At 37.0% G+C, this 19,195-nt stretch overlaps 2 protein-coding genes across 2 annotated transcripts; both read right to left on the bottom strand.

Moving 5' to 3' along the window:
* Window positions 1-1,518: 1,518 nt before the first annotated feature.
* On the bottom strand, window positions 1,519-13,859 carry mapk14a (mitogen-activated protein kinase 14a). The gene is given in 12 exon segments (XM_042729711.1): window positions 1,519-2,442; window positions 2,975-3,148; window positions 3,457-3,535; window positions 4,266-4,345; window positions 5,978-6,049; window positions 6,723-6,839; window positions 6,956-7,001; window positions 7,416-7,445; window positions 7,595-7,706; window positions 10,119-10,177; window positions 11,035-11,164; window positions 13,423-13,859. Coding segments are annotated over 12 exon segments (1,086 nt in total). The 5' UTR covers window positions 13,542-13,859; the 3' UTR covers window positions 1,519-2,374.
* Window positions 13,860-14,219: 360 nt separating this feature from the next.
* Window positions 14,220-19,176, bottom strand: si:ch211-163l21.10 (basal body-orientation factor 1). Its single transcript, XM_042729707.1, has 12 exons — window positions 18,525-19,176; window positions 18,171-18,422; window positions 18,014-18,080; window positions 17,738-17,881; window positions 17,552-17,632; window positions 17,286-17,356; window positions 16,958-17,102; window positions 15,908-16,260; window positions 15,647-15,787; window positions 15,446-15,550; window positions 14,732-14,800; window positions 14,220-14,616 (listed from the first exon to the last, which is right to left on the bottom strand). The coding sequence occupies exons 1-12, from the start codon at window positions 18,560-18,562 to the stop codon at window positions 14,517-14,519; spliced, it is 1,566 nt and encodes a 521-aa protein (XP_042585641.1). The 5' UTR covers window positions 18,563-19,176; the 3' UTR covers window positions 14,220-14,516.
* Between the last annotated feature and the right edge of the window lie 19 nt (window positions 19,177-19,195).

Raw genomic sequence — 19,195 nt, 5'->3', positions numbered from 1 at the left:
CAAAACCGCAATCATGGGTAAGACTGCCGACCTGACTGCTGTCCAGAAGGCCATCATTGACACCCTCAAGGGAGAGGGTAAGACACAGAAATAAATTTCTGAACGAATAGGCTGTTCCCAGAGTGCTGTATCAAGGCACCTCAGTGGGAAGTCTGTGGGAAGGAAAAAGTGTGGCAAAAAAAACGCTGCACAACGAGAAGAGGTGACCGGGACCCTGAGGAAGATTGTGGAGAAGGACCGATTCCAGACCTTGGGGGACCTGCAGAAGCAGTGGACTGAGTCTGGAGTAGAAACATCCAGAGCCACCGTGCACGGGCGTGTGCTTTTGAACCAGAAACAGCGGCAGAAGCGCCTGACCTGGGCTACAGAGAAGCAGCACTGGACTGTTGCTCAGTGGTCCAAAGTACTTTTTTCGGATGAAAGCAAATTTTGCATGTCATTCGGAAATCAAGGTGCCAGAGTCTGGAGGAAGACTGGGGAGAAGGAAATGCCAAAATGCCTGAAGTCCAGTGTCAAGTACCCACAGTCAGTGATGGTCTGGGGTGCCATGTCAGCTGCTGGTGTTGGTCCACTGTGTTTTATCAAGGGCAGGGTCAATGCAGCTAGCTATCAGGAGATTTTGGAGCACTTCATGCTTCCATCTGCTGAAAAGCTTTATGGAGATGAAGATTTCGTTTTTCAGCACGACCTGGCACCTGCTCACAGTGCCAAAACCACTGGTAAATGGTTTACTGACCATGGTATTACTGTGCTCAATTGGCCTGCCAACTCTCCTGACCTGAACCCCATAGAGAATCTGTGGGATATTGTGAAGAAAAAGTTGAGAGACGCAAGACCCTGGATGAGCTTAAGGCCGCTATCGAAGCATCCTGGGCCTCCATAACACCTCAGCAGTGCCACAGGCTGATTGCCTCCATGCCACGCCGCACTGAAGCAGTCATTTCTGCAAAAGGATTCCCGACCAAGTATTGAGTGCATAACTGAACATAATTATTTGAAGGTTGACTTTTTTTGTATTAAAAAACACTTTTCTTTTATTGGTCGGATGAAATATGCTAATTTTTTGAGATAGGAATTTTGGGTTTTCATGAGCTGTATGCCAAAATCATCAGTATTAAAACAATAAAAGACCTGAAATATTTCAGTTGGTGTGCAATGAATCTAAAATGTATGAAAGTTTAATTTTTATCATTACAATATGGAAAAAAATGAACTTTTTCACAATATGCTAATTTTTTGAGAAGGACCTGTATATATATACACATTTTTTTTTTTAATTGGTCAGAGCACATTTTTAAAATGTATGTTGTTTCGGTGTTATAAGTAGAAAGACGAGCGCAAATTATAGTTTCTGTGGTAATATTTTTATAAGAGACTAAAGACACTCTTAAAGGTGCATTGGTCATAAAAAGCATTTTAATACATTTTAAATGAAATCCAGACCTAGGGTGGAGAAGGTCAATAATGACCTCACTCTCTATTGTTCAACATAAAACAATCAAAACAAAGAAACAGAAGTTTCTGAAAAATATCGGCCTTTATTTTCAGTAAACAATGGTGTGTTTGATTCCATGTTTTCTATGTCAGGTGTTTTCAGGTTCATAAATACTACCTCAACAGTATATAAATAGTTTACTCTACTTTCATATCTGAACATTCATTTAATAGCACTTTAAAAACAGCTACTGGAGGCAGAATTATATCACATACAGTTCATAGCGACCCCAGATAGACAGACAGACACTTTCTCTCCCTAGGAAACACACACAATTTGAAAAAGATCAGAAATAAAACCGCTACAGATTCGAAAAGCTTTATGGAACATATATTTACAAATAGCCTAAACATATCACCAATACCTGATGCAACAATTTACATTTTTCATCCTAGCTCTATCAAAGGAGACTCCAATAAATCCCATCTTTATGAAAACCGATTAATGAGGAACATACTGTATATCTTTAAATACAATGCTCATTATTTGATTGGAAAAAATATATTAACAGAAACTAAATGAACAATGTTTTCTGAACATTTTAAAAGTACTGCAAATGTAATGCAGTGTACACAGAAAGAACATTACAACAGCACAACTAAATACTAAGAAATTTCAGGGAGATGTTACATTTACAAGTGGATTTGCAAAAAAAAATAATTGTTGATATTATTACTATCAGAATCTTTTGAAGAGATTCAATGTGTAAAATAATGATTTTCTATGACATCTATTCCTTCTGTTTGGCCCAGCAGACAGCATAAAAAAAAGAAAGGAAACAGTCAAATGTCCTACTGACCGGCTGATTACAATACTGCAAAATGACAGCATTACTGTTAAAGTAGTACAGTTGGTTTGATTGCCATCCAGAAGAGAAGGTCAAGATTCCATTTCATCTCCCTCAAAGACTGGCGGCTCAAAACTTATCACCTCTTCATATGTCTGACCTGAACAGGAACAGAAACCAACATTTAAAGGTTGTGACTGCAACATACATTAAAACATAAATCTAGATTATACTAAATAATGGCTTTATGAAACCTGTCCGTTATTTATATTAACTGAAACATTTTATTAATTGAAATAAAGCTGAAAAAGAGATATAAATATTAGATTAAAAACAACTAAACAAATTAGAAATAGTGCCTATGCAACAAATTGAAATAATTAGTTGAAGTTGAAGCACTAAAAATACTAACTGATATTAATAAAAACTAAAACGACAATGAGAAAACCTAAATATTAATATTTTAAAACTAAAACAAAAATTAATAAAAAAAACAAAACAAAAGCACAGAACAAAATGACTTAAATTAAAATAAAAAATATATAAAAATATAAACTAATTCAATTAGTAATAGTAATGGTTTACTCAGAAAGTAATGTATGCCTCAAGTGAGTAAACCTGCTAAAATAGCTTGAAGCACTTGTAACTTTTTGGCATTTTTCTTATAAACAGAGCAAAAAGTCTTGACTCACGTTTCCACTCTTCAATATCCAGCTCTTGGCTCTCAAAGCTCTGGTCGAAAGGCTCTGCCTCGGGTTCATCATCTGGGTCATGGTACTGAGCAAAGTACGGGTGAGCCAGAGCCTCCGGTGCCGTGATGCGCTTATCCGTGTCCAAAACAAGCATCTTTTCTAGAAGGTCCACAGCTAAAACAAAAAGAATTAAATATTTAATCAAAAACAAATGCCTTCAGCTTTTTTCTCTGTTTGTTCCATAAATAATGTGTACACTTACACTAAATATACCAACACTGTATTTGCACATGCACAACCATTAAAAAGTATTTTTGTCAGTTTTTTGTATTCAGCAAGGATGCATTACATTTATCAAAAGTGACAGTAAAGACAATTAGAATGTTTCAAATGCTGTTTTTCTGAACTTTCTGTTCATCAAGAACTCTAAATGTATCACTTTTTCCACAAAAATAATAAAGCAGCACAACTGGCACTTTTACCTAGAGGATTAGCTCCGATAAACACATCGGCAAAACTCCTCTTGGGCATCTGAGGAAGTGAGTTGATGTAAGTACGAGCCTGTGGAAAAAAACAGGTGAGCCATGAGCAGTCATAGGGAATGAAATAACGTTGATTACTGTCATTATCAAAGTAGCAGCTTTATTCATTTAAAGTTAATATTACAATTAAGAATTGAGCTTGTTGCAATTCTTGACTTGATCACCATGACAACTGCTTGCGTTTTGCACATTGCTAACCCTGTGAATCATAACATTGTGGTGTTAGTATGCAGTGCCATTTGAATAATGCAGCAAACAAACAGCTTCAGAAGGCAGAGGGTCTGTGCTGTGCTGGCGATGACAGACAGTGATTTCAGCTCGCATGGATCAGTGAATAACTGCATGACAGCTCAGCGGCAAGCAGTGAGCAAAGGAGAAAGTGGAGAAGATAAAGGAACTCTATTGGGTTTGAATTTATTGCCACTATTACATTTGCTTTTATTCTTCACATAAAATAGTGGTTTAACCAGACTTGAAAATGTTCTAATGAATATTGTATCAGTTTGCTCTTTTCCTCTAATTTGATGGTCTGAGTGCGTTTTAAGTCCAACGTCACTATTTGTATCACTCAAGCTTGGAACTGGAGTGATTACAACAATCTATCTTGATCATGTGATATCGTTTTATTAAATGTTAATAGGACTTTTTAAATTCTTCTAAATGCAGTCCGTATTTCTAAAATGAGGTCTGCTAATTAAAGGGCATGATGGGTATTCTGCAAACAAGGGGCTGGGCGACAGCGAGCTCACCTCATGGCTAGGCATCCTGCTTATTAGAGAGGCAGGTGGAGTTCCTGTAAGTCGCATTATCTGTTGAAGCTGGTTTATATCTTTGAAGGCCAGGTCAAGGAACTCACGGTCAACAAATTTAGTATAATGCAAATTTGTCAAATTTTATCTAGACATTATGTTGAGGTTCTCCACTGCTCTAGGGAGAAAGACATGATCAAAAAAGTAGAGAGGAGAAATTGGCATGCAAATTGTTTTCATATACAGCAGAGAAGAACGTCATGCTTTAGAGATTTTGACAAGGATTAAAATCAGTTTAGAAATACATCAGCAGAGCTGGAAGACAAAACTCAGGCTTGTTATTTTCAGAATGATTCAGTCCCAAACAGAACCTCAAATCAGTCTTTCATCTAAAAGTGATGCCAGAAGGTCAGCGTTTAGTTAGAGAATGCTGGAGAAGCATACTTTTCAATTAGCGACAATCAACACACATTCCCTGTTGGAAAATCCAGTTTAGTGTTAACTGTATGATTTCTCGCTAGTCCAAGCAGATCATTAGCTGGTCATCCAGCCACCATGTCTCAAAAACTAGCTTTCTCACTTTAAGATCTGGTAACTAGTCTTGTAGATGGTCTATTTTCGGGGGGGGGGGGATTTGTTTAAGATATTAGAACTTTTATTCAGCGATGATAGTACAAAAATATTACTGCAAATAAATAATGTTCTTTTGAATTTCCAATTCAAAGAATCCTCATCCAGCCTGGACCAGAGAAAAGCTATTACAGCTGCCAGCTTCAAATGGATTTTCCACTTTGAAAATCAACACGACAGGCGTTTTTAGCAAGTACACACTTCCTAAATATATCAAACTCACAGACTCCGAGGAAATTTTCATTAACAGCTCAGGTCCCGGAGTTCCAACTAGAAGCATAATAAGCTTCAACTGATCGATGTCTAATAAATTGAGATGAAGGAAAACTAGTGTGGCTCAACAAGGAACAGGCCACAAAAACAAAGCAGGAAACGCTTATTTTGGTTTCATGTGTACTTAAAGAACAGGAAAGCATAGACGCTCCAGTCACATCTGTGGAAAGACGAGCAAGCTGATAAAAATAGCACAGGTTGAATATTTTCAGCCTGCCCAGCAAAAGCAAGGCAGAAGAAGCTGCACAGGTGTGCTCTGCCTGTGAGAGGGGGGAAATATTTGTCAAGTATTTCTGTTCCCAGATGCATTTAGAGTGGCAGCCGTTCAAGATACAGTGTGTCAAATATGCAACACCAGGGGGGAAAACACACCGCAAGTGCTGAAACCTGAAAACATTTGTCATTGGAAATAAGAAGCCAGAAAGAGGAATGTAATTTCCTGCAGGGCATTTTATTGCATTCTCATAATGATGGATGATATATCCTTCCAATCACTGTCTTGGGCCACAGCTTTAGCTGAAAGGCGGAGCTTAAGCGGAAAGGACAAAAGTTCAGTTTAAGACAAGAGCTTCTGCCGTAGCACAAATACACACTGCAAGGACAGAAAAATGGGAGAAACATAGAAAATAAATTGTAATGTGGTGTTAAAAAAACATTTATCCATAATTTGTATATATTTAAATCAGCATGAGAGCTAATGCGCACTTAAAAATACTAAATCATGCATTTCCTGGCTGTTGGAGCCATGGTGCAATTTACAGAGAATTTTTTGCAGGTCAGCGAGGGGGGAAATGAAAGGAAAAGGATACGATCTGTGCCAGGAAACAGAGTCCTGCCTGTCAACAGCTCAGCCATGATGCAGCCCACTGACCAAATGTCCACTGAAAAGAAATCAAGAAACAACATTACTGGAGAGGCAACAAGCACATGTTCCATCTCTTGTGTCCTGACCCAGCTATCTTGTCACAGAGAGCTGTAAAAATGGCATGGATCAACAGCCACAATCCTCATTTAGGCAGAACCATCAAGATTTGGCCAGTCAGCTTGCTTGGCATTTGTCGTAACTACACTACCATTCAAGCATTTGGGGCCAGTAAAATTATTTTTAATGAATGTAATACCTTCATTCAGCAATGATGAATTAACTTGATCAAAAGTGACAGTAAAGACATTTACACTGTAGAAATGTAAATTCTATTTCAAATAAATGCTGTTCTTAAAAATGTCATGTATTCAAAGAAACCTAAAAAAAAAAAACATTAAGCAGCACAACTCTTTCCAACATTGATATTATAGAAACAAAAAATTTCTTGAGCACCAAATCAGCATTTTAGAATGACTTCTGAAGGATCATGTGACACTGGAGTCTGGAGTAATGGTTGCTGAAAATTTAGCTTTTATAAATTACATTTAAAAAATATATTAAAATAGAATATTTCTTTAAGAGACTTGTACACAAGAGATCTACACCATCTAGTTTTGAAAAGCAATTTTTTCCACTGATTCAAAATGAGTTGATTTGTATTGTATCAGATGTGGGTGTAGTTGTGTTACCTGTCATGTTGTAGTGCATCCAGTTAAGCATGATCTCTGGAGCACGGTACCACCTTGTGGCCACATACCCGGTCATCTCATCATCTGTGTGTCGAGCCAGACCAAAGTCAAGGATCTGAGATACAAAAGGGGGGGAGGGGGAATTATGTTTACATGATGATTTGAGTAACCAAATTACAAGAAAAAGTATAACAACTATTAAAAAAAAAAAAAAAATAGGGCAAGAATAGAATTAAGTTAGGGGTCTTCATTGACTGCCAGATTACTGGGTTTCAAGTCCTGGGAAACAATTAGTGACAATAAGTTTACGGTTTCTTTATACCACAACAACCACAACACGACAATAAAGTAATATTTGCAACAATTTATGAATTAAATGTTTTTTCACATTTCAATTTCAGGTTCATTAAAACAATTGAAACTGCGTATTTTTTTAAAAAGCAATGTGAACACATAAAAATGAATACATTTTAAAACAAAACAGAATGGCAACGAGCTGAAAATAACAGATTATTCCTTTAAGACAGAACTAATTTCTAGCAATTTCTAGCTTTAGTCTTTGCACAACAGCAGGCCGGAGCATGCAGCATGGTGATGCCATGGAGAACTGGCTCCACGGAGCAACAAACACAACATTTTTTAAGGGGGAAAAATCCTGCAGGCTATTTCTTATATGCCTGAGCAAACACTCACCCTGTGAATTATGTCAGCCGAATGGATGTACTGGTAAAATTAAAAGAAAAATAGGGGGAAAAAAAGCTAGGTTAAGTGAGAGAATCAAATTCCAGATTAAGTCTTATTTACATCAGATTTAAGAGATTTAAGAGCTTCCTGTTTGTGTTTGTTACAGGATTGAAAATGTGCAGTTTCACCTTAAGCCCTCGCAGGATCTGGTAAATAAGAAACTGAACATGATCATCGGTCAGCTTCTGACACTTCACAATATTATTCAGGTCAGCACCCATTAGATGAGTCACCAGGTACCTGCCAAACAGAACACAGGAATGTTAGTCTCCTGCCAACTGTTTAACCTGGTGTTGGGAGTGACAGCACAGACTAAAATGTAGGGAACATTTAGTTCCGTTTTGATAAATCCAATAATCTTGTTTTGCTTGAAGGCTGACTGTGCTTCCAAAGTGAAGCAACAACTTGACACAAATTTTGGCCATGGAGGAACTTCTAACTAGTAACTACGGTCAACATTAAGATGTGCGACTGGATCAGTTTTCATGTAAATATCCTGGGGTAGTTCCTCGCACATATTTTAATGATTATTTTGTGACTGTGAGAGAAGAAACAGTAAACCACAGTGAGATGTAAACTAGACCTGTGCTGATACAATCATATAATCAATATTTCACAATACTGCTTTCGTTACAATAGTGATTAAATACTTTAGATATTTATTATTTATTGATTTGGGCATTCACAGAATGACCTTATAAATAAAATTATAAAGTTTGGGGCCAGTGAGATTTTTTGTTTAAATAAACGAATGCTTTTATTTATCAAGGATGCATTAAACTGAGCAAAAGTGATACTAAAAACTTTCACATTGTTAAAAAAGTTCTTATTATTTCTGAAGCATCACGTGACACTGGTGACAGCTGCTGAAAATTCAGTTTGCCATCACAAGAATAAATTACATTTTAAAACATGTTAATGCAGAAAACCTGTGTTTTACATTGTAATAATAGTTCACAACTATACAGTAATGTTTTTACTGTATTTACTGTAAATAAATGCAGCCAAAAAAAATAATGTTTTAAAAGGTTGAGTACATATAATAAATTACATATTAATAAATATATTATTACTTAAGAAGGACTGTTATACTCAAGTTGTCACTTAAAGGTAGAACTGAAAGAACAGATATGTAAGGGTTAATTTAAATGAGTAAGTCCTTTGATTTTTTTCAATGTGCGACTGTACTGACCATTGAACCTGGCTCACAGTATATTCAGGCACATTAACAATCAGATTTTTTTACAGTCTTCAACCTATCAAACAAACACTTCATGGTAACCAACAGTATAGTCTAAATAAGCACTGACTCTTGGCAAGAGGGTGGAGCTACAGGTCAAACAGAGCCACTGTGGTACGACACACAGCAGAGCTTAAAATAAGACCTACTTAATCCCAGAGACACTCTCCACCCAATAGACACACTCAGCATTAGAGATAATCAACAAATACATCCAACCCCCACAAAGATTTGGTGGGAGGAAAAAAACACAGATTAGAGACAGGAAACAAACATACATCGATTCTACTTGCACAGACAAATGAAAAACTGAAGCAAAGTGCAGATGCCCTTCATCCATCACTGTGCATCAGGTCTATTTTTGGCAGCAGAATCAATGTTAAGTCACCGCAGCATCTGGTTTTACAACCTGGCTGTATCCTTAGCATTCCCCACCAACCCACAGCTGCTAGGCTGGAGCCAGGGTGCACAAAAAGCTCAGTCTCTGTGGAAACCCGAAGCTCCATAAAACCACGAGAGCCCGAAAACATGCTTCTAGTCATAGAACAAATGGCACAAGATAAATAATGCAGTATTCTGTATGAGAAATTAGGGCTAAACACATACGTGTATATTAAGCTGTACTATTATAATATTATATTTTGGGATTATATTAAAGCTGAACTAAAGGACATAGTGCATCAAAACCAAATCGCTCTAATTATGATCAACACAGTTGTCTACACAGGAAGTGTCTGATCACAGCTTCAGTTGGCAGACATAGTTTCTATTTTTGATGTGCAGTAACCACTTCATTTTGCCCACCTGTCTGCAATAAAATGGTTTTCTGTATTAATTAACACTATCCTTCAAAAGCTTTAGTAAGATTTTCTTCCATGTTACTGAAAAAAGCTCACCAAGGCTACATTTTTTTGATCCAGTAAAGTATTATTCATTTTGAAAGACATTACCATTTAAAATAACTTCTATACTTTAAAACATAATTTATTCCGGTGATGGAAAAGCTGAATTTTCAGTCATTACTCCAGTCTTCAGTGACACATTCTAAAATGCTGATCTGGCATCAATGCTGAAAACGGCTGAGCTGCTTAACAATTGTGTGAAAACCATGATGTTTTTTTTCTGGATTCTTTCAGGTTTCTGAATAGACAGTACAAAAGAACACCTTTTATTTGAAACAATTTTTCTATAACATTATAAACGTCTTTACTGTCACTTTTAATTTATTTAAAGTGTCCTTGTTGAATAAAGGAATTAATTTCTTCAAAAATAATTTTACTGACAGCAAATGTTTGAGTGGACTATTTCCTCTAGTTTAATTAACACTTGTATGGAGTACAGTCATATTCAAGAGAAAAAAAAACAAGTCCCGTGAAAAGATCTCTTAGGGAGGAAGTAATTGTCTGACTCACACATCATTAAACTCCTCCAGGCTGGTGGCAGGTGTAAAAACATCCAGCAGGCCGATCACCTGCAAGCACAAAGTGCAAAGAACACGAATCAGGATCATTTAGTACAGCATGTAGTCTTTCATCAAGCTATCATTGCGTAACCTGACAAGGAAAATCTAAAATTCATCGGTTATAGAATACCCTGTATAACCCAATATCTAATTGAGGAAAACATGACAGAATTACTGTTTTAATACCAGTTTGATTCTGACAGACAGAACAATGGCTGACAAATAGCAGAGGAGAGCTGCTCAGAATTTGCTGGCGTTTTCAAGGATACAGTGAGAAAAATAATGTTCCAGAGGCACTGGAGCAAACAATAGCTCAATGACAGGGCTTGATTTAAGGGTATAATAACCCACATTTCCAATTGCACATCACTGCTACTTTACAGTAAACATCCTATTATTGACTTATTCTATTTTATGATTTCCAACAAGAATTATTTACTGTGAATTATGTTGGGGACCCAACAGAAAAAGGACTTCTGTCTTGTGCAATAATTTAGAAATTCTAGTTTGCCAGTTCACTCATGGTTATCATGTTGCCCCATTGACCTTAATAATGTTAGAAGCCATATTGAATTTTCTGCAAATGAAAACGAGGCTGTGAGTGATAGACTTTACAACGGCACGTGTGGCATATTTTAAAATTAAATATGCCACTACCCTGACTAGCTCAGTCTTCCTAATTAAGAAATGAATGGAAGTCTGCAATAAATCTTCTTTTGTGGAAGAGAGAAAAACAGGTTTGGGTGAGTAAATAATGACAGAATCTTAAATATTTGGATGAACTAAGCCTTTAATTATTGGGATTACCATACACCACTGTGCATATTAGCCTTGTCAGTTCGATAATACTTGCGATCCAAACTCACATTCTCATGTTTCATATGTTTAAGTAGCCGCAACTCCCTGTAGGTCCGCTTGGCATGGATGATGGACTGAAACGGCCTTGACAGCTTCTTCACGGCAACCTTCAATCCTGTCTTTTCATCATATGCAGAGCTGAAAAACACATGATTCAAACATGCCGTCACTTTGTTGCACAACTGAAACTCCAACATGCTACAACAGGACCAAGTTAAAGACAGTTGCAAGCAAAAGTCAGCATATGAAAGGCACCAAAACATTTCAGACTGAAATAAAACCAGATTCTCACTTCCTCATGGAAATAACCACCAAGGCTTACAGAAGGAACTAAACAGTGAAACATACTTATTGCAACCAATCACAAACTACCTTTTCAAGGATAAATTGTTTAATAATTTGTCACACATTGACCACCACAACAATGAAGCAGTCTTAAAAGAGAGGGTCATGATCCAACCTTTCTTGAACCACAGGATTTATTACATGTAGGCTATAGAGAACTAACAGATCTTATCAAAGAAAATCTCAGTGCTTCTCTTTTTTGAAACCACTGCATAAGCTGAGAGATGAGCCTAGCACTTCAAACCCAGTGCAATCTGTTCATCGGATATTCAATTACACAGACACAATAAGGGGGCCCGTGAAATATAATCTAGATAGCACGGTTGCCTAGCATCACAACTTCTAACAGTCACTTTGGTGCATAAACAACCTGTCTGCCCCGAGTAGGAGTAATTTAGAAAATGAGCCTGGCCTTCAAACACCTGTCTGTTTAATATGACAGAGACCTTTTTGCCAACATTAAAGACTGAGGTAACACTTGTTTTGAGTTTAAGGAAGAAACCAAAGAAGTCTCTCGATGTGCACAAACATGACTGGTTAAAAAAAGGTCACATCTCCTCAGAAACACATTGTGTCGTGGCAAGTGTGTTTGCTGATCACAGGAATTCAGAAGCTGAAATGTGCAATTTTACAATGTAAAAATACTTATTTGTAAAATATTTCCCTAAAAACAGTAAGTCGGTTTCAAGTGCTTCTTTGAGCATCTGTCGCCACAATGATGGCGAGTTTGGGAAATGGTTATTTTCCCAATTCTGTTCGGTGGCACTAGTGCTTCAAAAATAAAGGTAAGGTCTAACTTTAAAGTTGCATGAAGTTTTTGTTTATGTATATAGTTCACTCTTTTTTCATTTCAATACCAGTAGTTTTGCACTTTATAACCAAAAGCCAATCTCTTTGTGCACCTTTTGTTTAGTCTTTTTAATTATTTTTTTTATCTTAAGTGCTGACTGAAGGCGCTATATAAAGTAAATGTAACTTAGTTTTGATTGCATGACAGACTAGTCATGTGATGTAAACATCATGAGGGGGCGACCTGCTCCATGTAGAATAAAAAAGCTTTTTCATAGTGTTAAGTCTGCAGTCTAAACCTTATTTGAGTGTGAATATATTTTAAATATTTTTCTCAAACGTGTGGTTTGACATTTATTTACCTGTAATGTTTTGTTAATTAGCACAAATTACTGAGTGCACCTATAAATGAATCATAAATCCAACTGTGTCAGAAAACATAAACCACCGACAAACTTCCTCGTCGCAGCTAAACACACCAAACAAGCAATCCAGAGGAATTAATTAAGAGATCAAGACAATAACATAAGACAAACCCAGTGCTTCACCTCATCCAGAGTGTTACTACAAGCAAACGAGAAAATTAAGTGCTATGAATCATTGACAACAGTCTTGAAATTGCACGCAGCTCTGACTCACTGGCTGCGTTTCAAACCCTATCGAGTTACCTACAAAGACAGCAATTTTGCGCCTCGCAAGCGCACTTAAGGTGCCTAAAACGGCAGCTCTCTTGTTTCTGGAGACACAGTCATGATGCATCATCTGTGGGGTGACCTCATTCAGGACAGAACCCACCAGATGTCCGCATTAAGACCACACTACACCACTAAGTAGGGCGAATGAAGAAACGTGTGGTTCTGTATTAACAAACATCTCAGTTCACGAGAAAAAAAAAAAACTTTACAATGCACCGTGTTCATATCTTCGACTATTTTAACGTGTACGTTACATCACGTTGCTCATCCACCGCAAAAGGTTTATCACTTTGCAACTGAAGTGGCATGCGTGTGTGCACGCGAGGTGGCATTTGCAACATACGTGACTTTAAATGTTAATAAAGCATAAATCACACACGTTAAAAACACTTTTCAGCACTACAAGCACTGTTAACCCGCTTTTTGTAACTAGCAATCCCTCTTGCATAACAAACAACGGACTTTGGTCTCATTAGCAAGTTTGCTAACGCAGTGCAATGCTGTACGGGCCCGTAAGAATGAATGGGGCACATCGTTCCGCCATCAAAACAACAGATAAATATTTACCAAACAGTTCCGTATGCACCAGAACCGACGGGAGACAAGTTCTGATATCGCACAGGGACCTCCCATATCGTCTTGTTGACCTCCTGTCGATAGAAAGTGGGTCTTTCTTTCTGCGACATGCCTGCAGAACGAGCGCCCGAGGCGAGTTGAGAGACTTCTGCTTTCCCTGGCTTGTCTGCCTGTGATTCAAGGCGGTCGAGTCTTCTTGCAACAATTAAAAGTGGAAAGTAAACGACCGACAAAGTCGACCGTGCACGCGGATACTCAAGAGCAAACCACCTTGGTGTGTTTAACTCATGCCAGCGGCTCCAAATATTCTTGGAATTTGAGTGTTGAGAAGTTGCTCGGTTCCGGGTCGCGGTGATCTCGAGCACTATCCCGTCTGCGTCTCTCCCTGCTGCTACAAATGAAAGTCACAGTGTAAAAAAAAATTGCAACGCGAGTTCCCAAGCGCGCCCCCTGCAACACATTTACACGTACACAGGAGGATTTAACAAGGCAACACACAGAGGTTGTTAATGTACTACGTTTTTTTTTTCGCGCTCTCTGCAACACACAGAGGTTGTTGATGTACTACTTTTTTTTTTTTTCTGTAAATCGTCAGAAAAAAATTCGATATTTATACCACATTTAAATGTTTTTGGTGGAAGATGGTGTAAAACTCTCCAAGATATTTTTAAATTTTTTTAATGAAATACTAATCATTTTTATAGTTATAATATTATAATTATTTATAGTTTTATTTTACATGAAAACATACAGTATATGTATACAAAAAACATTCACTCAAGGTCCCTTTATAAGAATAAAGAAAAATAAGAAAAATAAGAAAAATTGTTATATAGCATCATGATTGAGATAAAAAGAGAAAGAACAATATAGCTACAGAATGCAGTAATAAGCAGAGAAAAAAATCATATATTAACACTACAGACTAAACCTAATAGAACAATAAAAAAATAATTTAGTGGATAGAGAAGGGAGTGGATGATATTTGTCTGAAGATGGATGAAATACATTTTGAAGATTTTACTTCAGGGAATTACAGTCTTGATGAAATATTTAACTATAACACAATATGACCAGTTTTACAGTCAGGTGCTCTTAAGGGCTGGTAGAACACAGGAGTCAGAGGTCATGCTGGGCATTGGCATCTGGGTTATAAAGGTCAGGCTACGTTTTTCTTCAGTAAATCTATGAAGGAAAAATGGTTTGACTTAGCACGTATAAGACCAAAAAACATTAAACAACATTATAATTATTCTTGTAAAAGAACATCGTAAGTGTTATCCATCACAGTGAGCCTTACCCTGCATCACTGCTAACCTGGATCTTCTCAGAGGAAGATGTTGCTAGAGCTGGAAGATGGGTGGGTTTCCTGTCAGGGAGTAAAGAAAAAAAAAAAGTTTAATCGTAGAGTTGAAGTGGGCCACGAAAGCTATTTGGCACTGTGTTGTCTGTCACTACAGAAACAAGGACACTTTCACACAAGAATGAAATCATGCGTAAGCATTTGAGAGCCTAAACTGTCTTGAGGAATTTGTGAAATGCAAAGAAATCCAGGCAAAAGAGAATCTAAATCTGAATTCTGGATTCTTTGAGAGATGGCATGGCAGTGCTAAAAACAAATGTTGCAGTGCTGCTGTTTCATTTTCTTTTATTTGGTATTGTCATTTCAAATGCAATACCCAAATTCCTTTTTACACACATTCCAATGCGCATCACTTGCATAACATTCAAAATAAATACTGAATTCTACTGAATTCCAGTCTATGTTTAAAAAAAAAAAAAAAATTAATCAATAAAGATTTTGCATTAACTTATTTATTTGAATGAACGTAGATAATGTGTATGTGTGTGTGTGTGTTTTTATACAGTAGTCAACATTTGAAATGGATCAAAAATGTTAAAGATGTCCGAAGACAATAACGCATTTTGGTTTTAGGATAACTTTTATGAAAGGTTTTGATCCACTTCAAATGTTGTCTAGTGTATGTATAGATACAATTCTAAATCTATTTACCTTGTTTTTTGCCCGTTCAATTTAGCAAAAAGCAGATTGAGTAGTCTCTCTTTCTGCTCCCATGTTAGATCAGAAATATCCACACTGGAGCTTTTCAAGTTGCTCCTAAAATGATATCAGACCATTTTCATCATCATAGTCATATTGATTAGCGATGCACGTTATGAGCAATTAGTAATTCTGCACTAAAAGCTCTCACACCATTTGTCAGCTTCTTCCAGGTCAGTCTGAACATCATTGGTGCTGTGCGGGGCATTAGAGAAGGTCCGTATTCGAGGATACTCCAACCTTCCAGCCCGAGCCTCATTCATTCTCCAGCGATAGGCCTTCAGAGCCTCCTGTCTACATACAAGATCATCTTCAAATATGTGAAGCACTCCCAAATGTGAAGCTGAATCTTCAAAATACCCTATTAAAGGATATTTCACAGAGCAGTGTTTAGTTTTCATAACTTGTGCAAACCTGTAGAAGTGTTGCTGTGTTCCTATTTCCTTCCTTACATGGTCAAGAGCTTCATGAAAGAAGAGTTCAAGTTCTTTGCGCTGCTCGATGATGCTTTGAGCCAGCCGTTTGACTTGGCCCAGCTCCTTCTCGCGGGCAGCTAGAAGCATTTCCAACCTCTCAAGGTCAGCAGTGTCGGCCTGCATACTGACCATGGCACGCTGCTCCACCTCTTCTCTCTCCTGCTCAAACTCCCCAGACATGATGCCCAGAGCTTGCTCAAGTGTGACCAATTTAGCCCTCAGCTCCGAGATCTCATTTTGTTGGGACCTATTCTGGGAATCACCTTCTTTTCTCATCAGTTCATTCGTCTCCTGCAGAATGAGTCAGTTTGAGAGTCAGTCTACATCACTGGAGAGATGAAATGTGCTGAACACAATGGCAAACATGAGCATCTCTGAAAGCCAGATTAGTTAACTTCTTAAAGCCTACTGTATTTGTAGGCTTCATATTTGATGCACAAATTTAAGTTAAAAAGTGAGTATCAAATATGATACATCAGGCTTTTGAGGAATGTTTGTACTTCTTTCAGTCATAATTCTATTTCAATATATGTTTTGCCTCCACAATAATAACTACAGAATCTAGGCTTTTAAAAATAATTTTAATAAGAAATGTTATTGGGATATATAGAGTGACTGATATTTATATGTATTTTATGTAAGGTGTCTATAGTGTATTGTTAAAAAGATCTCTTTGGTTTAAATTATAAGCTATTAGAATTTCATATTCATACTTTTTGTCCATATAAATAACAATATCTTCACCCAATTGCATATGTGCAGTTCTGGCCTCTTAATAAAACTGCTGTGTTCTTTTCCTTCTTGAGTGTGAATAAACTGTTCAATAAGCTGTTCCATTTCTAAAAATTAGATTTACCAGACAATTTTTTCAAATGTCTGGTTTTGCCAGGTTAAATTGTACTTCGATTTCATTAAGCTTACGCTTTAATTAAATACTCTACAGACAAACGGTCTCTTAAAATTCCTGATAGTCTGTTAGGGGTAGCACCTTAAAGAGAGCAAGGGAAGCATTCTTCTCTGTCAAGGTTATATTTGTCCTCTTCAGTTCCTCTGCCTCTTTCACGTAATAATTCAGTGCCTCATTCAATCGTTCATTCTCCTTGAACACAGTATGTGATGCTGTACCGAGCTGCCTGTTGGGAGCAAAAACTGAAGATTTGACTCCAATAAACACAAATGATAGACACACAAAGGTCATATATACCCATACAAAGATCATATATGAATGAGGATGAGTAATCCTAAGTATATGAATGAGGATGAGTAAATCCTAATGAGTAATGAGTAATGTATTCAATAATAGAATAGCTGCTCACACAATAGCTTCATGATGTGCTTGCTCTGCGAGCTGAGTGATCTTTTGCTCTGCTTCCTTCTCAAGATGAACCTATATAGAAGAAGATATCGCTGACTGTTCTAGCATGTATTTTAGTGGCACATATGGTCTAAACATGTATCTAAAAATCCGTAACAAATGGATTTTAAATATGATGGTAAATGCACTTTCTAAAACATGTTTCTATGCATTATGTCTTTCTTATCAATGGATGCATAATATATATTCGCATCTGGGTTTTCTCACTCGTGCTGTGTAGAACTTGTACTCTGTTCTCGTCAGACTCTCTTGGTGTGCACGGTCAGCAATATACATTTTTTCTCTCATTTGAAGCACAAGAAATACATTATATATTACATGTCTGGAGTTTTTATGCATCTACATTGCTTACTACTGTACATTATATAGTTATTAGTAATGACTGTGCAGTACACTGATCAGGTCTTCTTCCAGATTGGACTTTATTTTGCGAAAATGTTTAATGGTTTTGAGCTCGCCCTGCATCCTCTGGAAGTCGCTGGACCTCTGCTTAAACCTCTCTTCTAAAGCATCAATCTTCTGCATGTATTCAGCCACCTGCAACAGCCAGTCAGTGTAAACGAATGAGGGGTGAAATTCAAGTAGTGCATAATAACAGAATTTCAGATGTAACAGCTTGACACAATGCTAATTAATTTGGAAAATAACTCAGATTCAATCTGTGCTTACCAGAAGGTCTTTCTCTTGTAAAGCCTTCGCTTTTTCTCTTTTTAGTTGTTCTTCTAATGCAGCAATTTATAGGAGACGAATTAGTAGGAAATTAACAGCAGATGTGGATAAACTGATGTTTATGACAGAGATCTAAAATGGCAAAAGCAGACTTACAGTTGCTGTCTTTTCACGGTCTGTTCTCGTCAGAAAAATAATAATATCGTTTGTGTCTTTCTCGGCTCTATATTGCTGGTTCGCGAGCTCCTCGTTGGCTTTGGCGAGCGCGCGAGTAGCTTCGCGATACTCGACACGCGAAATTTCCGTGATAGTAAACTTCGCCTCCCATAAATCAGCGTTTGATTTGAACTTTTCGATCTCTGAATTCTTGTCGGCTTTAGACTCATGCTTGCCTTCTTTCTTGCCTTTTCTGTAAAGACGTGAAATGTAAAGACAATTAGAGAAACAAGTAACGTTACCTCAAAGGCTTAACAGTATAAATCAAACCTAAAACTACATCTTTCATCCTTACCCTTTTCCCTTGCCCTTGTTTCCTTTCTTTTTCGGCATCTTTCGTTGCTTCAGACAACTAGCTATAAGATGATTTTGGAGCTGCAAGGGCTCATTGTTTCATTGTTTACATTCGTTACTATGGAAACGGTCACCGTCTGAGCCACTGCATTGACCAAACTGACGCAACGTAACAGAAATTATTTACATATCAAATATTTTTTTTTTGTCCTTATCGATATTATTGCTTGCTGTAGTTTGGTGTAATTATAGTTAATCTCAAGATTTAATAACAATGGACACATTAGCTTTATCAAGTAGGCTATATTGTTTAAGAAAACCATTACAAAATACAAATAACATAACAAAAAAGGTACACAAAACATAAATGCTAGTATGACAAAACATTTGAATGATTTAAAAAAAAAACACACAAAAAAAAAAAACAAGAAAACTGTCTGCAACACATTGTAACCACTTGTAAGGCAGGTGTAGCTCTCAACTCTCACTGACCCAAATGAAGAGAAGAAAAAGATAATATTTGATATATGATGACATGTCAAACAAATGCAATGTAAATTTTCCAGCATTATCTTTCACAGGCTTTGTATACATTTTTATAGGCCTATATACACAATGATATAGGTCTTTAAAAAAACTTACATCATATATATATATATTTGTTTTTTTATA

The sequence above is a fragment of the Cyprinus carpio genome, chromosome B8 (genome assembly GCF_018340385.1).
Source record: "Cyprinus carpio isolate SPL01 chromosome B8, ASM1834038v1, whole genome shotgun sequence".
Taxonomy (NCBI): Eukaryota; Metazoa; Chordata; class Actinopteri; order Cypriniformes; family Cyprinidae; genus Cyprinus; species Cyprinus carpio.
This window is presented reverse-complemented; position numbering and strand designations above follow the sequence as displayed.